Source organism: Pygocentrus nattereri, chromosome 5 (genome assembly GCF_015220715.1).
Source record: "Pygocentrus nattereri isolate fPygNat1 chromosome 5, fPygNat1.pri, whole genome shotgun sequence".
Classification (NCBI taxonomy): Eukaryota; Metazoa; Chordata; class Actinopteri; order Characiformes; family Serrasalmidae; genus Pygocentrus; species Pygocentrus nattereri.
Genome location: NC_051215.1, coordinates 43,546,522 through 43,569,516, shown reverse-complemented (window position 1 = coordinate 43,569,516; position 22,995 = coordinate 43,546,522). Strand labels below are relative to the sequence as shown.

General features: G+C 43.1%; 1 protein-coding gene across 1 annotated transcript in view; it reads right to left on the bottom strand.

Moving 5' to 3' along the window:
* The window catches only part of LOC108426860 (adhesion G protein-coupled receptor A3), a 214,381-nt gene that overhangs the window by 45,463 nt on the left and 145,923 nt on the right, over positions 1–22,995 (bottom strand). The window contains exons 13-14 of the mRNA XM_017696663.2: positions 14,967–15,156; positions 14,193–14,401 (exon numbers count right to left, since the gene is read on the bottom strand). Of these exons, the coding sequence (XP_017552152.1) occupies positions 14,193–14,401; positions 14,967–15,156 (399 nt within the window). The remainder of the gene's footprint in view (positions 1–14,192; positions 14,402–14,966; positions 15,157–22,995) is intronic.

The window sequence follows — 22,995 nt, the reverse complement described above, 5'->3', positions numbered from 1 at the left end:
CCTGCTTTCTTCTTTCTCAGCACTGTCACATACACACACATATCTTCCTCAAGGTTGAAGTGTGAGATAAACACACTTATTCTTGAACACCTGATTTGCTTTTTAAATATTTATAAAGACTTCCTTTCATTATTCATTGGATTAAATGTTAATATTTCATTTACTGGACTGAAAGATACACTATATTGCCAGAGGTATTCGCTCATCTGCCTTCACACGCATATAAACTTGAGTGACATGCCATTCTAAATCCATAGGGTTTAATATAATGCTGGCACACCCTTTGCAGCTATAACAGCCTCAATTATTCTGGGAAGGCTTTCCACAAGGTTTAGGAGTGTGTTTATGGGAATTTTTGACCATTCTTCCAGAAGCACATCTGCTTTCCGCTTTCATACCAAAGGTGTTCTATTGGGTTGAGGTCAGGACTCTGTGCAGACCAGTGAAGTTCTTCCACACCTTGCTCATCCATGGTCTACTAAAGCATTAAGACTTCCCTTCAATGGAACTAAGGGGCCAAGCCCAACTCCTGAAGAACACCTCCAAACCGTAATCCCCACTACACCAAACTTTACACTTGGCACAATGCAGTCAGACCAGTACCGTTCTCCTGACAACCACCAAACCCAGACTCGTACATCTGATGACGTAGAAGTGTGATTCGTCACTCCAGAGAACACGTCTCCACTGCTCTAAAGTCCAGTGGCGGCACTTCAGACCACTGCATTCGACGCTTTGTGTTGAGCTTGGTGATGTAAGGCTTGGATGCAGCTGCTTGGCCATGGAAACCCATTCCATGAAGCTCTCTATGCTATATAATATATATATATATATTTTTTAAGTGGTTTTGAAGAAGGTCTAGAAGACAGCTCCTCCCATCCTGCCTGTCTTCATGCTCTGTTTATACATAATTTTATCACTGTAACATAGATTCACTGTACATTTTGTTCTCTTAAATATAAACATTCCTATAGAATCAGGTTCCAATATCATCATCATACTTTTGCATGCAGGTGTTACAGTACCCACAGTAATCACTATGACCTTCAGTCATTACTATAATTGATCACCTACAGTTATCACCACACCATAAACTATACCCACAGCCATTATGAGCCGTAACATTCAATCACTACAAAAAAACACAATCATCATTATGTCATCACCATCACACATGGTTATCACATTTTTGATATAAAATACATTGTCTTCATAGAAATAGTTGAAGAAGACAGGGCCATGTAATTGATTCTCATCAATAAACGTGACCGTTTAAAAAAAAAAATACTGTACTGCTTATTTTTAGATATCACTCAGGCCTACATAGTAACACACAATCACCACACTATAACACTGTTATCACCGTAACAATCATTGTACTGTAACATAATCATCCTAGTAAAAACCACCACAAAACATAGTCATCAACATAACATTCACCACACTACAACACACAGTCATCACCATAATACACAACCGCCACAATATTGTCACCACCGTAACAATCACTACACCACAATACAGTCAGCACTATGTCAATCACCACACTTTAACATACAGCTATCACAGTTATCACCATAATAGCTACCACACCTTTGCTCCCAAGTGTCACAGCTGTCTAAGCCAGGCATTTCAAACTGGGGACCTTCCAGGCCAAAGTGCTGCAGAGATTAGCATTTACCCTCATCCAACACTCTGAATTCAGTTTATGAAGGCCTGGCTAATTAGCTGATGAGCTGAATCAGTGGGTTTAATAAGGCAGTGTCCTGAAGTCTGCTGTGTTTTGGCCGGTGAGGACTGGGGCCTGACACACGTGGCCTATGCATTGGCCCCATCATCAGGAGATCTCAAGTTTGATCCACAGTGAAGCTTTCCATGGCTGGGAGTCCAAGAGAGCTGGCCCTTCTTCTCCCCCATCACTCAGTGCGATGCTAGTCAGTGCAGGCATCTGTTAGCTGATGTAACAGAACTGGTGGTTAGCTTTTTCCTCCAAGCACATTCAGCTGTCCAATGATGTTGCATTAGTGGCAATTCGAAAAGATGTGGCGGCTGGCTTCACATGACTCAGAAAGTTTGTGTTTGCCTTTGCTATCCTAGCTATCCTAGCACTGGTGGTATGATTTGATTGGGGGAGCCCTAACTAGATCACATGACTTGGGGAAAACTTGTGTTTGCCTTTGCTTTCCTAGCGCTGGTGGTATAATATCATTGGGAGAGTTCTAACTGTGGGTGAGAAAACTTTTAAAAAATCCTTGAAAAAAAACAAACAAAACTGTAGCATAAGTTATCACCATAACACACGTCATCACTGTAACAATCACCATGCTATAACATACAGCTATCTCCATAACACACTACAGCCAAAACTGGAAAAAATCCTTAAAAAACAAAAATCAATTACCACACTATTAAATAGTGATCTCTGTAATAACTATCACATTGCAACTAACAGTCATCAACATAACATTCACCACACTATAACATACATGCATCATTGTAACACACAGCCGTTACCATAACAACCACTATACTATAACAGTCATCGCTGTAGCAATCACCACACTATATGATACAGCCATTACTATAAAACACAAGTCATCACTGTAACAATTAACCTACTGTGAACTACAGCCATCACCACAACACACAATCACCACATTATAACATACAGCCATCTCTGTAACACACTATCACAACCCTAAACATAATATCATCATCTTCACACACAATTACCACACAGTAATTTACAGCCACAAAACTTAAAGTGATTAGGATGCCCTAGATATGACCATAACCTATGGTCATTTTTGCATCATGAAATATAGTTCTACTGTGACTTAAACAGTCATAACATATATTATACTATGTACCTATTCATCAAAGCACTGCATCATTACACACAGTCATCAGCGCACCAAAACCACTGTTTTCCCTATATTTGTTTTCCAGGGCGGGTGGCATACCCTTTGCAGGTTGTGAATAGTTATTAGAGACTCAACTCTTTATGTTCTAAGCACATTTATATGTAAGATATGCTAATGTGATAAGACTGATGAGGAGTTCATTTATAATTGAATAATTAATATGCAGCTGAATCATGTACTGGTCTAAAGAATTATATTTTTCAACTGAAATTTATAAGAATGCTTTAGGCTTTAACAGTTCCTTTAAACTCTGTATATAGTTCAGACCAGAGGTTCTCAATTCTAGTCCTGGCAACCCCACACTATGCACATTTCTGTGCTTTGTCTCATCTAACATACCTGATTCAACTCATTAATAATTAACAAGCCTCTTGGTCAGAGGCAAGGAAAACTGTGAAATCACCAGGACTGGGATTAGGAACACCAAGCGTAGATTACCAGGAAAGAGCAGGTCATATATGATTTTGGTTATTAGAGCTGAGAAATACTATATGAAATTGATTCAAAAAGGAGACCGCTCTTGCTGGTTATGTCACATTAATGAAATGACAGAGGAAAACTATATTAGTTTTGGTGGATTTTTATATTAATGCTAGAAAAAATTAATAATGCTAGAAAGCAAGTTAACCTGCTGGCTACAGTACTGTACAAAAGTAAAAAAAAACACTTTTATTCCATTTATTTAATTTCCCCTCTCCATGGATCACCACCTTATCGTGGTGGAGAGGTTTGTGTGCTTGAATGATCCTAGGAGCTATGTTGTCTGGAGCAAAAGCTCCTGGTAGGGACTCCCATGGCAAACTGGTCCTAGGTGACAGGCCAGACAAAGTGTTTTCCACACCCCTATGAAACCAAAAAGGAAGGACTTGTGTACCCTGCCCGGATCAGGGTTACCGGGGCCCCACCCTGGAGCCAGGCCTGAGGGAGGGGCTCGCCAGCGAGCGTCTGGTGTCATGGTGCCCGGCCGGGCCCAGCCCGAAGGAGCTACATGAGTCCCCCCTCCCATCGACCCACCACCGATGGGAGGGGCAGTAGTAGGGGTGTGGTGCATTGTGGATCGGGCAGTGTCCGAAGGCGTGGGCCTTGGCGTTCTGATCCTCGGTTGCTGAAACTGGCTTTTGGAACTTGGAACGTTACCTCACTGGCGGGGAAGGAGCCTGAGTTGGTGCGCGAGGTTGAGAGATACCGGCTAGATATAGTCGGGCTCACCTCAACACACAGCTTGGGCTCTGGGTCCAATCTCCTTGAGAGGGGCTGGACTTTTTTCTTTTCTGGAGTTGCCCATGGCCAGAGGCGGCGTGCAGGTGTGGGCTTTCTCATAGCCCCTCGACTCGGCGCCTGTATGTTGGGGTTTTCCCCGGTGGACGAGAGGGTAGCTTCCCTACGCCTTCGGGTTGGGGAACGGGTCCTGACTGTTGTCTGTGCTTATGCACCGAACAGCAGTTCGGAATACCCAGCCTTCATAGAGTCCTTGGGAGGGGTGCTTGAAAGTGCTCCTCCTGGAGACTTGATTGTCCTACTAGGGGACTTCAACGCTCACGTGGGCAACGACAGTAAGACCTGGAGGGGTGTGATTGGGAGGAATGGCCTCTCTGATCTGAACCCGAGTGGTGTTCAGTTTTTGGACTTCTGTGCAAACCACAGTTTGTCCATAACGAACACCATGTTTGAACACAAGGATGTCCATAAGTGCACATGGCACCAGGACACCCTAGGCCACAGTTCAATGATTGACTTTGTAGTCGTGTCAGCGGACTTGCGGCCATGTGTATTGGACACTCGGGTAAAGAGAGGAGCTGAGCTGTCAACTGATCACCACCTGGTGGTGAGTTGGATCAGGTGGTGGGGGAAGATGCCGGTCAGACCAGGCAAACCCAAACGTATAGTGAGGGTTTGCTGGGAACGTCTGGCAGAAGAACCTGTCAGATTGATCTTCAACTCACACCTCCGTCAGAACTTTGACCAGATATCGGGGGAGGTGGGGGACATTGACTCAGAATGGGCCATGTTCCGCTCCTCCATTGTTGAAGCGGCTGACTGTAGCTGTGGTCGCAAGGTAGTTGGTGCCTGTTGGGGCGGTAATCCTCGAACCCGGTGGTGGACACCCCAGGTGAGATGCCGTCAAGCTGAAGCAGTCCTACCGGACATGGTTGGCCTGTAGGACACCAGAGGCAGCTGGCAGATATCGACAGGCCAAGCGATCTGCGGCTTCAGTCGTTGCCAAGGCAAAAACCCGGGTGTGGGAAGAGTTCGGTGAGGCCTTGGAAAGTGACTTTAAGTCGGCTCCGAAAAGATTCTGGCAAACCGTCAGGCGACTCAGAAGGGGAAAGCAGTGTGCCACTAGCACTGTATATAGTGGAGATGGTGTGCTGCTGACTTCGACTGAAGACGTCATTGGGCGGTGGAAGGAATACTTTGAGGACCTTCTCAATCCCACCAACACGTTCTCCAGTGAGGAGGCAGAGTCTGGGGACATGGGAATAGGCTTGTCCATTACTGAGGCCGAAGTCGCTAAGGTAGTTAAAAAGCTCCTTGGCGGCAGGGCTCCAGGGGTGGATGAGATCCGTCCCGAGTTCCTCAAGGCTCTGGATGTTGTGGGGCTGTCTTGGCTGACACGCCTTTTCAACATTGCGTGGACATCGGGGGCAGTGCCACTGGATTGGCAGACTGGGGTGGTGGTGCCTCTTTTCAAAAAGGGGGACCGGAGGGTGTGTTCCAACTATAGGGGAATCACACTCCTCAGCCTCCCTGGCAAGGTCTATGCAGGGGTACTGGAGAACAGAGTCCGGCTCATAGTCGAAGGAACACTGGACCAACTCTTTACCCTCTCCAGGATTCTGGAGGGTTCATGGGAGTTTGCCCAACCAGTCCACATGTGCTTTGTGGATTTGGAGAAGGCATTCGACTGTGTTCCCCGGGGTATTCTGTGGGAGGTGCTTCGGAAGTACGGGGTACATAGCTCTTTGCTACGAGCCATTCAGGCCCTGTACAAACAAAGCAGGAGTTTGGTTCGCATGGCCGGCAGTAAGTCAGACTTGTTCCCAGTGAGAGTTGGACTCCGTCAGGGCTGCCCTTTGTCACAGATTCTATTCATAATTTTTATGGCTAGAATTTCTAGGCGCAGTCAGGGGATGGAGGGTGTCCGGTTTGCTGACCTCAGGGTCACATCGCTGCTGTTTGCAGATGATGTGGTCCTATTGGGGACATCAGGCCGTGAACTTCAGCTTTCACTGGATCGGTTTGCAGCCGAGTGTGAAGCGGCCGGGATGAGGATCAGTACCTCCAAATCCGAGGCCATGGTTCTCACGTGGGAAAGGGTGGAGAGCCCTCTCTGGGTCGGGGATGAGCTCTTGCCTCAAGTGGAGGAGTTTAAGTATCTCGGGGTCTTGTTCACGAGTGATGCTACAAGGGAGCGGGAGATTGAGAGACGGATTGGTGCTGGGTCAACAGTGATGCGGGCTCTTTACCGGTCTGTTGTGGTAAAGAAAGAGCTGAGCCATAAGGCAAGGCTCTCGATTTACTGGTCGATCTATGTTCCCACCCTCACCTATGGTCATGAGCTTTGGGTAATGACCGAAAGAACGAGATCGCGAATACAAGCGGCCGAAATGAGTTTCCTCCGCAGGGTGGCTGGACTCTCCCTTAGAGATAGGGTGAAAAGTTCGGTCATCCGGGAGGGACTCAAAGTAGAGCTGCTGCTTCTCCACATCGAGAGGAGCCAGTTGAGGTGGTTCGGGCATCTGGTTAGGATGCCTCCTGGACGCCTCCCTTGGGAGGTGTCACAGGCAAGTCCACCGGGGAGGAGACCCCGGGGAAGACCCAGGACACGCTAGCGTGACTATATCACCCAGCTGGCCTGGGAGCGCCTCGGAATCCCTCCCAGGGAGCTAGTGGAAGTGGCTGGGGAAAGGGAGGTCTGGGCCTCATTGCTCAGGATGCTGCCCCCGCGACCCGAACCCTGGAGAAGCGGAAGATGATGGATGGATGGATGGATGGATGGATATTTAATTTCCATTCAAATTGGCCAAAATTCTCTGCTAAAAACATATTCAGCAGAGAATTACACAGAAGCCTTAACAACTAAACATAACATCAACATTTTCAGTATTTAGAGTGTCCACTCTTCACCCTTATTTCAGTTTCCATTAATTTTGAGAGACTTGCTTTAAATGTTTTAGAGAAATCTGCCAGAATATTTTCCATGCTTCTTGTAAACTCCTAAGTTAAATTATAGAAGTTGCCTTTACTGCTTCTCACAATCCAAGTAATCCAACATATTCAATGATGGCTGGCTGGTCCATTGTTCTGAGAACACCAGAAGCTTCTTTCTTTGATTTGCAGATTTTCTTCATTTTTGTAAATGTCCTTTTCTCAGTAACAGCTTCTTGACAGCTACACATCCTTTCAGACACATAGTGTTGTCTTCTCACAGTAGAAGGTCGGACAGACACAGTGATGTTAGTCTTTCCAAGTAGTATGGGAAACACTGATGACCATACAGCTATACAGCTGGAGGCAGGTAGGAGTAGCATATTCTTAATGGTCCATTGACTAACCAGTAGCAGAACCTCATTCTACCCACTGTGTTAAAACAGAACGAACCATTTGACTGATGTTATGGAAAGAAAACAGATTGTCCGCATTTACAAGAGGCTTCTGATTTAATAAATGGCTGCTGCACAAAATCTGTCAGTAACTTTGTAAGGCGAGGTTTGTAATTGCATCCCCCAAGTGAATGACACCTGGAACTGTTTTCCTTATTAAAAGATAACAGTAAGTGTAGAGATATACTCATAAAACAGTCTCTCTCTCTCTCTCTCTCTCTCGCTCAAGCTCTCTCAGTCACTCTCCCACATACACATACATACATAATTACTTTAGGAAGAGGCCTCAGTACATTAATATGTAAGCTACTTAGCAGACATTCATCAGCTATTTAAATAAAAATAGGTTAAAGCGATGCAATTTGTATAAAAAGGGAAGAGAAAATCACTTCCAATATAATGCGTTAGGCTAAGAAAATGTCTAATACTGTCATGTGCTGACTAAGGCAGTGTGTTTGTGTGTGTGTGTGTGTGTGTGTGTGTGCACCTGGTAATGATTCAAATTAATGACAGGCAGGCGAGTCAGAGCTCATTATTCAGAGGGAAAACTATCTGCATCATAGGACAAATTACTGGCATACTGCTATCTTCTGTGAGCAAATAGGAAAAAGCAGGGTCCACATAACTGACAGTGTCCAGTGAGCTAGAATTAGTGTGCGCTAATGATTTGACCTATCCTCCAAAGAATTCTGAGGGACAAACCATGGAAATGATTACGCTCTGTTTATTGAATGCAAAAATATGCAGCGATGTGGGGACATATTAAGAATGAACAATATGCAGACAAGCTAAAACAACGACCTAAAAATTTGTGACAATTATTAGACGCATACCACTCTGGTGTTCCTATAGCATCAGATGGGATTGCATAATGCATATCACAGAGATGAAGATAATTTGACCTTCTGCAGAGCCATTATATAGTGAGCACAGTATAAGTGTTCTTTTCTGATATTGTTCTGAGGGAACACCCACGCGCAAATACATACATTCCACACTCCAACAGAGAGAGAGAGACTGTGGGTCATAGGTAACAAATGTTAAGTGATTCAGGAATCACCTTGGTGAGCTTTATTCAGGCCTTTATCCTCTTCATTATCGTCCAGCCTGATGCCAACACAAACAAGCTAACACACTAAAACACTGCAGCACAGGGGCTGATGGAGTATGCCTGCACTAGTAAACTAGCAAATCATCATTGTCCAATGACAAACATCTTCAAAATAGTAAAAGGTTCTTACCTTTTACTGTAAGTTAGTGTGACATTTTTTTTTCCAAGTCATTTTGGAGCATATGTGTTAGTCCATTTATCATGACATTTCCAAACAATATAAAGGACAGCTGCCATATGTAAATATAGAATATACCTGCCAGAGTAATTAGAGTTTATAGGTTTTCAATATTCATTTATATACATGTATTATTAAATATGTATTATTTAGTTTATGTGTATGTTTTAGTTTTGCTTTAGTATCATGATAAATATTTTGTCAGTTACCCAAAGTAATTCCAATTAGGACTTCACTGATTTTAGCCATATTAAATTAGCACAAGAGTAGACTTTGCTGAAATTACAAGCTTTACTTAAAGACATCGCCATCTCCAGAATGTTTAAAGCTGCACTATGTAAGATTTTTTGTTAAAACTGAAGTCAGGATCCTGTGCTGCTGCGAGTCACCCTGTAAAGCCTGACATATTCACAGGTGACAGCAGTGCCGGTGTGTAGGGTTGGATTTCACAGGGTTTTTTCTGACCATGTCATACGTCTTTACATATTAGCATCACATTTCCAGGCTCTAAAACAAGGCCTGGCACAATGTTTATGTCTTAAATGAAAAATTACACTGATGAAGAAATGATTACTAGAAGATGAACAGTAGATAATTCAATTGCATCTTCGGAAAGATGTGTCCTGCACAAAGTTGTGACTGAGTTGACTTTTGATACTCTCAAAGTGCTCAGAATCATCAGATTCATCTGCTCGAGGAAGGGATCTGAAGCACAAGTGACATTACAAAATGTTCTTCAATTACAATTACACATTTCCAGTGGAAACGGTCTCCAAATCTTACATGAGCTATCTTTAAGATTTGACACCAAAAAATCCACATCTAACCCCATCCATGTACAAGAAATATAAATGCTATATTATGATTAATACCACCATTGTTAAAGAAGTAAAATTGTGTTTTCCATTATACATAGCTGCACTTATATATTATATTTTATTGTATATATTATATTTTGTTATATTGCACTGTATATTGTAGTTTATTGTATTGTATTGTATTTTATTGTATTGCATTGAATGGCACAGAGTTCTGTGTTCAACTCTATTCCTTTTTCTCCCGGTATCTACAGTGACTTTTTGTTTCTAGCAGTATCTGAGCTCAGGTCTGTCTTTTTCTCTAACCTATTGATAACTAGCAAAGATACTTTCTCTAGATAGACAAAGCACTTCTTGTAAGTCGCTCTGGATAAGAGTGTCTGCTAAATGCTGTAAATGTAAATGTAAATGAAACTTCTTATATCCAAAACTATTATAAATAAATATACAGCATTTTGGAATAAAACTCATTATCTACACAGCTAAAAGTTATACCAATAGTTCTTCATGTATGCCAAAACAACTGATCTATCCATGCTTGGCCCACAGATACATTCCTTTTTAGAAGCTGCTGTAAGGTTATAAAACTTTGGCCAAACATTCTGTTCAACACAATGAACACATAAAAATACATATATTTAGAGAGCTTTCATTTCAAATAATATTTTGGTAATACTGTAAGGATAGACTGGATGTAGTTTTCTGTCATGTAATTGAAATAACATCAGCATGGTGGCAAATTGGATGTGGTTTCCAGTCTGCTTACACTTTCCACTTGCTACAACAAACATGGTCCAACTCAGCAGCATAGCATTTTAAACTGGAATCTCAGCATAGCTTCTCTAACCAATGTGAGATACAACTTGTCATTGGGTTAAACGGGATTTTTCTCAACATTCTGTAAAGCTCAGCCATCTGAGCTATAGAAGCTACAAAAGAACTTATGTACTGGGAACTACCTGCCAGTATACAGACCAACAGCTTACAACACAGGCTCACAAACAACAGTATAGTCACAACCCACTAAAATGCACAACATGTTAATAAATCAGACAGAGTGCAACACAGACACAACCTCCACCTCCAAACTGTCAGGTTTGGTCCTGGTTTTAAAGGGCAACAAGCAGAGTGACGGGGACTTTGGTACAGAATTGTGTTCTTTTAAAAGCACAATGCTTGCATTCTTTTCTGAAGGCAAGTTAAGGAAACAAATAATCAGACATTAGAGACAATGCAAAGTGAGGCCTTGTCATGGTGATGGAGAGAGACACTGCTCCAGGAGTACTGGAGGAGGGTGACTCAGCCTCTCTCTCTCTCCTCTCCCTCTCTCCCTCCTCCCCCAGCAGCATTGTGGCTTTAGACCTGCCTTACTGGAGCTGTCCATGGTGCTGAAAGGCTGCCACACTGAAGATACTAAGCACTAAAGTGGTGTTCTAAAATTAGAGCACTGTAAAGTTTAAAACCTTCCCTTAAGCTGAAGCATTCCCTAATCCGAAATGTGTTCGAAAATAGTGCTCATGCACCAGAAGAAGAAACTCAGTTTAATGATGCATGTGAGATTTTACATATGATTGGCTGACAGCGAAAAGGCTTTTATCTTACGATGTTTCAAGAGGGAGCTAGCATACCAGTAAAAAGCAGAGTCAAAAATATTACAGATGGGCTCATACACAATACAACAGCGTGTGACTCATCAACTGTGAATAAAAAGGCTTTGGGAATAACACAAACTCCTTAGTAACCCAAGTACAGTCTTAAAAATAAAGACACAACAAATGGGTTCTATGGAGCGATGCCAAAGAGGAACCACTTTTGGAGGTAAATCCTTCAGGGGATTGTTCTTTGCTGTAGGGCTGGGCGGTAGGACAGTTTATCGGCATTGTGAAAAAAAAAATATCACAATATAATCATGATATGCTTTTCTGAGTATATGGTGCATATGCTCAGTTTATAAAGTACACAGACAAACTGTATGTTTCATTACAGAGAGTATCACTAGTCATGTTTAAATACATCCAGTGCGACGCAGTAGGTGAAATGTTAAATAGAAAAAAAGTTTTTGAAAGTATTTTTTTAATATGGCTTTCTTTTCCAACATTTCAGATGTCAGAAAAAAAATATCATGGCATATTAAGTATCCTGAAAATTTGTTTAAGTATTCCGACACTGTATTTCGCCACAGTGCCCACCTCTAGTTGTAAACTGAAAACCTTTTAAAGCTTAAAGAACCTCCACAAACCCTAAAGTTCTATACCACATTATAGGTTTTTCCTGTACATTCAAGTCAAGAACCAAGAACCTTTATTCTTAAGACTGTAAGACCGACAAATGCTGAACTACCTCAACAGATAACTTTGCCAATACCCCCTGCCTCGATTAGAATTTTAAAATCAATAAGCCATTTCCTATCAGTGGTGATCAGCAGGAGGAGGGGTGGTGGGATGTGGGTTTCTGCCTGTGTGGGTGGGGATGTAAGCAAGGTGAAGGACATAGCTGAATGTGCATTAGACATTTTGAGATCAGTCTCCTCTACTGACCATCAGCAAAACCAAGACATGTCCTCACCATCCACCTCCACACACACCCCCAACAGGAAGTGGAGCCTGACAGAGCTCCTATTTACCCGTCTTTCACACAACCAGTGGAAGGAACTGTATGTTCTAAATTAGACTACTGGCAAGTCGCAATATGCCACTTTTCTTAGTGAGCAACAGGCCTGTGACGTCCATGTGCTGATGCAATGCTCAATTTAACTCTAACTATTATGACCAATACAAAGCTGGTCGCCCAGATATGGAAGTTCATTATTAATATAAACATTATTATTATAATATTCCATCATCGCAACAGCTAATAAACAGGTAGGAGATCAAACAATTAGTCCATTTTTAGACCCTGCATGAGTTAAAGGCTCTTTTTCATGAGGATGCATTATTTTATGCAGCTAAAGAGAAGAGCACATAAACGGAGCGCTGACGAGTCGAGCTCAGGAAAAAAAACGGTGAAGAGACGTTATGATGTTGGTGCGATGAGCTCGAGCAACAGGTTCAGCAGCCCGTTTCCGGACCCCAAACTCGCCAAATCCAAACACTACAGCTCAAAAAAGGAGCAAAATAACGTGATGTCACAAATCGCTTTAAAGAGCGCTTTTTTCTCGGGTTCTGCGCAGAGGAAGGACTGCGGGTGTGGTGACTGCATTAACAAACGCACTATCCTGCACACACACACACACACACACACACACACACACACACACACACACACACACACACACGCACGCGCGCGCGCACACACACACATACACGAGCGAACGATTCAAGAGCTGTCTCTTAAACCAGCGCGTGCACGATGTCCACCATTCTTCTATGGACGAGGTCCACGAAAACCACCAAGCTGTTGCCACTTTCATTTACTAAAACTGCACCACGTCGGGTTCTGCTCTGGTTAAACGAGGTAAAACACACACACACACACACACACACACACACACATCTCTCCCCATAGAATGTATATGAAAGCCACACGTCCTGCCAGCGCTCCAAGCAATGAAAAGCTGGCATCTGCCCTCCATCTGCACACACACACACACACACACACACACACACACACACACACACACACAATCGCGCCCCAACTCCTATTCCTCTAAAGCCATTTCAGGAGCTTCTGTTCCCGAAATAAAGCCCCTCGCCAAAATCCCCTCTTCTCCGCGCGGACGCGTGTATGAGCCCGCACGCGCGCAGTAGGAGTGACCGCCGGCACCCGCGCGCAGTAGCCTCACCTCCCAGTCTATGGAGTCCCAATCGTCGGTGAACATCCGGAGGGCTCGGTGGTCGCCCGGCGGCGGACGAGGCGCAACGGCACTACGGGGCGAGCGGGGCGCGCGCTGCCATGGCGCGCTCGCGTTCGACTCCTCATCAAAGCCGTCTCCGCCGCTCGAGACGGAGCCGCGCGCAGTCCCGCGAGTCCGAGCGGAGAGCAGTGGGAAGCATTGGCGGAAGGAGGAGGTGGAGGTGGAGGTGGAGAAGGAGGAGGAGGAGGAGGAGGAGGAGGAAGAGGAGTAGGGATGCTGCTGCCGCCGCCGCTGCTGCTGTTGCTTTTTCTGCTGCCGCTGCTGCTTCTGTTGCTGCCCGTTAACGATCCGCTGCGTACTCGCTCGCGCTTCCCGAGGAGCCGCTGCGATTTGGGTTCTCCCATGAAACGTAAAAAGAAAAAATATGAGTGGGGGTGTTTTTTGGGAGGGAGGAGAGGGAAGGTGGGGGTATAATCGCTACGAGCACGCGCGCGCTTGGCTTCTTTAACGAGATGCAGCTGTGCATGACTTCGCCACGCTTTTGGCGAATAAGTGGGATTTTTCCTCCCACCGGCGAGCATTAAGAGCTTATGACATGCTTATGGAGATCACGTGACCGCTTTCTCTAAAGAGAGGGGTGTTTAAACGAGCGAGCCACGAGCTAACCTCGCCGGCAGAGTGAAGAGGGTGAAAAAGATGGAAAAAGAGCGTAACCGACATACACACGCGCACGCACGGGAGAGCGCGCGCACGCGCACACTCACCATGAGCACGGCGAAGTTGTTGTGGTGGTTGCAGTGGATGGTGGTGGTGTTGCCCGCAGTGGCTGTTATGTGGCAGCCCTCTGCCCTCCAGCCCCCGTGACCGTCCAGCAGGTCGAAGTCCCAGTAGGCTGCGGTGGGGTCAGCGCCCAGCGCCCAGTGCCGGAAGGCGATGGTCACGGGCTGGACGGCGCTCTTCGCGCTGCACCCATCTACGGGAGAAACACACTGCATCAGGGCCAGCAGAGCGGAAAGAGCTTAAGTGCTACACCGCTGTATAGTCAGAGTGCACTCACAACACACACACACACACACACACACACACACACACACACACACACACACCTCAATCAAACAAAAGAAAAAAAAAACGCAGTGGGGCTTCTCCGCCTTGTTTACGCGTTAATGTCATGAAAGCGACAGCGAATGAAAGGTGTGGCTTCACTCGTCAGTTAAACACGTTAAACACTAAGAGCACGAGCACTGCACTGGCCTTCATGTGCACATGCTGGACATGCACTTCACACTGACCACTCGTATAACATGGAGATATTACGTCATTTAAAACATCATTTCGATGATGCAACACGTAGAAACGAAACTACTGTTTAATGCCTTCATTTAAATTCTGTGACGAGCCTGCAGCTCAATAAAGAAAAATAATAATAAATAAAAATAAGAAGGAAATAAAATAGACAGACAGAGCTCAGAGCTGGTGCGGCTGCAGAAGCGAAGTGGCGCATTAACCCCCGTTACAGCTGCGCTCCCACCTCATACCTAATTTGATGAAAGCAACTGGTGTGGCGACGCTCCTGCGCTTGCCGTCGTCCGCGAGCTTCGACGAGTCGCCCGTGCACGGGAAGAGTTTGCCATTGCGGAACACGATGAGCTGCAGCTTGCAGGTGGAGTTGTCCGCAGCACGCGGGGCGGCCAGCGGCAGGTGGATGGACGCGACGGCGACTGCCTCCTGAATTCACCAAAAAAAGAAAAAACACATCAAAAACATCAGGCTTTGGAAGGAGGTGTCTGACAGCGGCGCGCGCGACACCGAGCGCATGCACAGCTCACTGTCCCGGACTCCTCGTGCGCTCCGAGGTGACCCCCCCTCCCCCTTCCCCTTTCACCCTCCCCGCTCGTCCTCCTGCTCCTGCGTGTGTAAGTGTGAGGTCCGCGTTGTCGGTCACAGATCAGGGCAGTGACGGCTCTGAGCGCGCGACTGGGCTCGAGCAGCGTGCGCGCATCTGCACTGCTTTAAAGAGCCGAGCAGCCTGACCGCGGCTTTACGGACCCAGAGCACGTCTACGGCGCGGGGGCGTGCATTTAAAGCAAAACTCTGCGCACAACAAGTTTGGGCTTTCCCTCCCCACTTTCTCCGCGTGTGAGTGGCTTGCAGAGTGAGTCAGTAGCGGTGGAGGAGTTCCAGCCGGGGTCACGCCTCGACAAACTTTTGATTTAATTGTACATAAGAGTGACTCAGAAGTCAATACAAGCAGATGTGGAACCTCAGCTTGTGTACACACCTCCTCTGGGCAACATACTGGTGCCTGTAGATCAGGCAAGCGTTTCCTCTTCTTCAGTGTGTCATGAAAACACTGAGAGGAGTCAGCCACTGAATTTACTTCATTCAAATACAAGTACGTCATGCCCTCACTAATAAAGCACACTCTGAAAAAAGGTTCTTCAAGGACTAGTAAAAGGAACGGTTATCATTGGAAACCTGAGTTCTATATAGAACATGTGCATGGGTTCTTTGCACGGTGAAATGGTTCTTCATCTCTGAACTTTTAGAATCATTTTCTAATTCAATAGTTCAATATCGAACACATTCTCCACCAATCTGAAGCAACATTTCAACTAGCCAAGAACCATTTAAGTATGAACTGGCTCTATATGGTTCCCTTTACTAAAGAACTTTCAAAGAACCAACTTTTAAAAATCTTTCAGTTTACATACTGCTTAAAGCTTGGGTGCAACTTTGTACTGAGAAGTGCGAGGAGAAATGAGGGCTTCTAACAAAGCTAGTTAGATGTCTGCTGATAAACTCACTACATGGGACAAACTTAATCATGCTGCTGCCAAAGATGTAGCAGTCCCACGTCTCACATTGTCCTGAATATATATATATTAACTATATTATATATATATATATATATATATATATATATAGTTAAAATACCAGCTGTTCTTTACTTTTTGTCAAAACTACATGACAAACTGACCAACACAAGTGCTCAAAACTAATGTGGAAAATGACAAAATTAATTTGCAAATTACTTCAAATCTTGTTACATTAAATTATGCAGAATATTAAGGCTTTATTTTTTTCTCTTCTTCTATAAACATCCATACAATTTTGGAGATACAAGGTTTTGTTGCAATAGTGCCAACAGTGATAGCTTTTATTTCCATGATCTCAGCACACACGACTATTCTAACTGCGCGTTTGCTTCTTTGTTCATTTTCACCGACCACAGACCCTGCTTGATCTTTATTGGTGCTTTTAGAAAGTGCCTGGACAGGTGTCTGCAGCAAGCTAACACACGAAAGGTTTTTAACAGACAGCCTTGGGGACAAAACTGATCATTTTAAAAAGCTGTGGGGGACACACTGTGTAATCCCCAGCATCAATCATGCCTACACAATGAATCAATTTCAAGGAATAACTCCTTTAAAGGTATACATTTTTCACCAAACAGGTTCATGCTGGCTAGGCATAACTAGCAAACCAGTTGCAGTTCATTCAGAAGGTTTTGGGCGCAACGGAAGCAATCTAAGTGTCAGGGACATGCTGAGGTCAGCACTCTGCAGGCCCCCGAAGGAAGCGTATGTGTAAGGGGAGGCGGTGAAGTGTTTCATTCACAAAACTGGACAGTGCTTTAGTCACTGTTTTTCCATATGAGAGATCTCTCTGACTCATAGCTACAGCGGAGAGCTGAGAAGCTGGAGCACAGCCCTGTTATATTTCTAAACAACTTCATCTTTACACATTAAACTGTAACCTACTTCAAGGGGATTGCAATTATTCATAAAACTCTTTCTTCTTTTTCTCAGAACAGAGGACTATTTGTATCACTGACTGCATCTCTTGCTTGCTGCTTGTTTTGTATGCCAGCACTTATAGAAAAGCACTACAAAGTCAGGGTCCATAACATCAGTGGCTAATTTACAGGAAGGGACAGAGCAGATTCTACCTGCTCAGGAGACTGAGGTCATTTGGAGTGCAGGGGCCACTCCTGAGGACCTTTTTCGACACAGTGGTGGCATCAGCCATCTTCTATGGAGTGGTCTGCTGGGGCGGCAGCATCTCCACTGCAGACAGGAAGAAACTGGACAAACTGATCCGGAGGGCCGGCTCGGTCCTAGGGACTCCTCTAGACCCAGTGCAGGCGGTGGGAGAAAGGAGGATGCTGAACAAGCTAGCATCCATGCTGGAGAACGACTCCCACCCCATGCGTGAGACTCTGGCAGCACTGGGCAGTTCCTTTAGTGACCGGCTCCTTCACCCCAAGTGTGTGAAGGAGCGCTATCGCAGGTCCTTCCTTCCTGCTGCTGTGAGACTGTGCAACCAGCACTGCTCCCAGTAGACCACATACAATACAATATACACACATTCAGAATGCGAACATTTTTCATTGTGCAATAGGCTAAGTGCAATACAGATTTATATGCAACTCTTATTTTATTTTATTTTATTATTATCCTTATTTTGTTGTAAATAGTCTAGAGATTTAGCTTTAATTTTTATTATTGATAATGTTGATAATGTTTATACTGTTTCCTGTTTCTACTACTGAGTGCCTTACTCCTGTTACTCTGCTGCTGCTGTAATACTGTGAATTTCCCCGCTGTGGGACTAATAAATGATTATCTTATCTTATCTTATCTTAATAGTGGTGATCTTGCTAAAGACAAAGCAGACACAAAACCTTGTGCTATGGTAAAGGTAGAAACCAATATATTAAAGGGCAACTCCACTAATTATTCAGTTTGTGCATTATTAAATGGTCAAGATGTAAACCGTCGTTCAGTGTGGTGTTAAATGTTGTTCTAGAGCCAGAATTGTTCACAGTAGTGGTGGTAGGAACCAGACGTCTGAAGCTTTAATGCCTCTAAAAGCTCCCTCACATAAAGCTGTCACATAAAATGGTAACTAGTACACTGCCTCAATTTTGAGACATTATTTTATGATAGTTTTGAGGTAAGGTTTAGGCTTAAAATGTCTTTTTTGTCCAGATTTACATATTTTATCATTATTAACATTACATATAAAACCCCTGAAGACGTGTAGCTATACTAGTCATTTTGGATAGTAAATAAAATTGTTATTTTTGTAGTTTAGACATTGCACCCCCGGTTCATACATAACCACCACTGTGAAGAGATCTGAGACGGTGTGTTTCTCCACAATGCACCATTTCATATCAAAACAAACTATGAAAAAAAATCCCCTTTAGATTACAAAGAGAGAGAAAAGTGTCTTTCTTAGGAAGTAAATGGGGCTTGACTGCTGCGTTGACCCTCTACAATCATGGGCAAAGTTCTACCAGCACACCTGCCCACTGAATTATGTTAAAATGACTGTTACAACAGAGGAATGACAACGTGGTGCTTAACCTGAGCCTCTACCTTTTTACAGCCTTGTCTGTAAATGAGACCATGGCCTTTTGTTAGCTGCCTTTGTTGGCTCACAGTGAGAAGTCATTGATTTTACACTAGTGCGTGGATGTAGGCATGTGTGCATGAGTATGTCTGTATCTTAGTGTACGTATCTATAAGGGAGAAAGGCAGAAGATAGTGTTCATATTTACACATTATGTATGTTTATCATAATCCTAAAAATAATCCTAAAAATGTACTTAAAAGTGCTATTTAAATGTTGATGCCTGTGGATGAATTTATTTCCAAAGCAATTACGTTTTTGTTTATTCCCCTTACAACAAGTAGTTTTCAGCAGTCAGCCAGTGCTCAGCATTACTGGAACATCTTCAAGTTGGAAAAGCATCCCAGGTGGCTTTGGGAGACTGCCAAAAGTGTGCAAAAGTGCATCAATGCAAAGAAGCGCTACCTTAAAAAATCTAGAAAGACAGTAGTGTTGATCTCTTTTATGCTTTTTTTGGTCCATACATGTTTCTTAGTAGTCTGGATATTTTCATTGGCATTCCAAAATATAAGCACTAGTGAAGTTAGCCTAAGCACAGCACTTCTAGGAGTAAGCGTGTACAAATTTTTGACTGGTAATGTCCATCAGAGTTGTTAGAGAACGTACTTGATGTTTTAAAAAGGACAAAGTACTGCAAAGGACCACATACCCAAGCGTAACATTTGCTCTTACCTTACAGCAACTCAACAAAGATGATTTATTCAAAGCTTATCATGCAGGCCTCCAGCACAAGCTACTACATAATATTTTTATTAATCTGAGTGGTGGTGACTCAATAGGTCATAGTATGAGGCAGATTGAGTCGGGCATGTGCAGAAGATTAGCTGGACTTGAGTGCAAGAGTGGGTCAAATGGGGCTGTACTTGAAAATTTGGTCTTAGCATCAGAGCACACTCTGGATGTTTGGATATTCCGAGCACTATCACAATATCGATTCTCAAAGTGCACTGTGCAGTCTTGACAGAGCCATTCTCTCGCTGTGAAGGGACACAGCACAAACAGTCATCATATACGTTGCCTAAGCCTTCTGTTCACCCACAGAACATAGGGTGGGGGTCGCCAACCCAAATGTTAAGAAGAGTCATTTTGTCCTCCACAAAAATCGGACCACCTTGAGAGCCACAAGTTTTTGTCCATTTCACTGAAGTAACAATTTACCATCTGTAAATATGTCTCAGTATAGGCTAATTTGCTAGTAGAGGCTAAAAAAATAAATAAACGAAAACGCATTTGCTTTGCTCTGCTTTAAGCTTTTGCTCAGCTATAGCTGCTTTGCTCACATCTCCAGCAGGAAACCTTTTCTCAAAAGTAGAAAAGCTTCTTGTAAAATGTCTCTCAATGTTTAATTTTTTTACAAGGCTGAAGTCGCTTCTCATTCTCCAGCTTTTTGTTTTAATTTTCCCGTTCTACCTTAAATAGTGCCTGAGGCTCCAGAATGTAACTGCTGCACCATTTAATGAGGAACAATTTGAATGAGAAGCTGGTAAATGAGAAGCTGACTTCAGCGTCATGACTTTTTAATGTTTGACAGATACTCCTTGCAGATATCATATCAGGAAACCAACTAGGGTGCTTACAAATACAAATAAGCCCATCGCCTCCAGATTAATGATGTTCAACTTAAATCTCTTTGCCTTTTTGTTAGCTGCTAGCTAGGCTAGTTTGTTGTCTGTGTCGCTAAAGTGACCAGCAGTCTACATGCCACACTTGAGGGTTAAAGGGTGAATTAGCATTTCGGACTATTTATTGTTAAAACTGTGTTCGAAAGATCAGCAGAGATTTAATTTACTGCAAAGGAGGATTATTTTATTTTTACCTAAAAATCTAATTCTGCTGTGGAGTCACAGCGGAGCAGTAAAAATGCTGAGCTGCATGTTGTTGACCCCTGATATCAACCTTTATTTTGACTCGGAAGTACATTGAGGGCAACCCTCATTTTCAATGTAGCCGAGCATATACAAAAACAGGGATTGACACGACAAAGAAAATAATAACTACATTTAATCATTTTAAATTAAAAGAAAATTTAAAATAACAGTGAATAAAAGATAAAAGTAGATAAAAATAGAACTTGAGATTTAAATGGTACGAAATTAAGATCAAAAGTAGATAAGAAATTAGTAAGGTAATAATACAATATCACAAATTGAAAAAAGTAATGATAAAAAAAAACTTAAATATAAAATGAGAGGAAATAAATAAATAAATAAATAAATAAATAAATAAGAGATAAAGAACTAAGGAGAACTAACACAAAAATAAAAGTTACGAATAAATATGTTTAAGTAAAACAGGTACAGGCTCTCTGTAGGTGGTTTGATATTAAAAGTTTAAAATGACTGAGTGACACCAGTGAGCCGAGTTTTAGTGTTTCCTGTAGTGAATTCCAGCTCACTGGTGCACTGTGACTAAAAGCAGATTTTCCCAGTTCAGTAAAAACTCTTGGTACCTGGCAGCTGATCTAATTACGTAAGGAAACGTAACGTAGCTCAGTGGCATTTCTTGTGTGTTTGCTGTTTTTTTTGTATTATTTATTTTAGAGAAGATTTGAAATAGCACGTACGCATTGTCATGGTTCCAAACAGTATGATTCACTCTCCAGTCTTTATAGTCCATATATTCACACTAAGCTGCGAATACAGCTAATTTTGAATCAGTTGTTTTTGTGATGTCACAAGATTTCATTCATTTACATTTATCCACCTATTCAACCTAAAGCACTCTAGTCCTGTCCATTTATACTGAAGTTCTAAGGGGAGTTTTGGCTTGGACTGCTATTCGAATGAGATACAATACAGGGCAGCCAATCAAAACAGAGATCACTTATCTTATGTTAGTCTTAAAGACAGTAAAATAAAGGGATAAAGAGAGGTTTGGAAAGTGGTATCATGGTTGTAAAATGGTTGCAAAATTAATCATGACTATCTTTGGTGTATAAAACTAGACAAATGCTATAAGTGGACCTTTAAAGAAAAAAACATGACAAAAATGTGAAAATTAAAAAAAAAAATGGGAAATTATCTTTATTGCAGGGATTCTTGCACTTGTGTGCTGATATTTGGTTAATCAAGCTGTCAAAAGAAACATAGACCTGCAGGAGAGAAATTAAGTGATTAAGTTAAGTGATACTTTTATTAATCCCACAAATGGGGAAATTCCACCTCCGCATTTAACCCATCCGTGAAGTGAAACACCACATACACACTAGTGAATACACACACAATAGGGGGCAGTGAGCACGTTTGCCCGGAGCGGTTGGCAGCCCTATCCACGGCACCCGGGGAGCAGTTGGGGTTAGGTGTCTTGCTCAAGGACACCTCAGTCATGGACTGTCGGCCCTGGGGATTGAACGGGCAACCTTCCGGTCACAGGGCCAGTTCCCTAACCTCCAGACCACGACTGCCCCCAATAAAGCAAGAGAAATGCTTTAGTTTGAGTTTTCCATATCATACATACATTATTCATACTAATATAGTCATATATACATTTTAATTGTGTCTACACCGAAAGTTTAGTACAGGCAGAAAACTATTCTGCCACAACAGCGTTTCAATATCGCCCCTTCCTTATTTCACCACATTAGCTGTTCTTCACTCTCTATGTCTCAGTTTTACTTATTTAAAGGCCTGGACTTTAGGTCTGTCTTTTGTATTGTAGCTTTAGCCTGATTAGTTAGTGAGTCAATTAAGCTAACTTTTACCTGCCTACTAGTGAGAGTAGAATCCAAACAGAATATAATGGGTAAAACAGTTAAAAGAGGAGCAAACAGTGATGTTTAACTGGCAGTTTGTTATGCAGTCATACATTTTACAGGCTCAGGTTTCACTCGGCTGTACTGACAGCCACAAACTACACACGGTCTGAGACGGCCTCAGGGACATTTAATGGGACAAAGCAATAACTTAAAAAAATGAACACAATTTCTTTGAGTTTGTTAAAATGTCAAAACGTCAAAAATACATTATTAAAATGATGTGAACGGCACTTTTCACACACTTTTCAAATGATCTCTAAACAGTGCTCATGTGAAAAGTCGAGAGGTATGTGCCACTCTCAAATGTGAGAGGGCAAGCCACTGTACACAGGTGAACTTCAGACCTGTCATCAAAAACATCACTCATTTTTTGAGGTCCTCTTATAATGTTT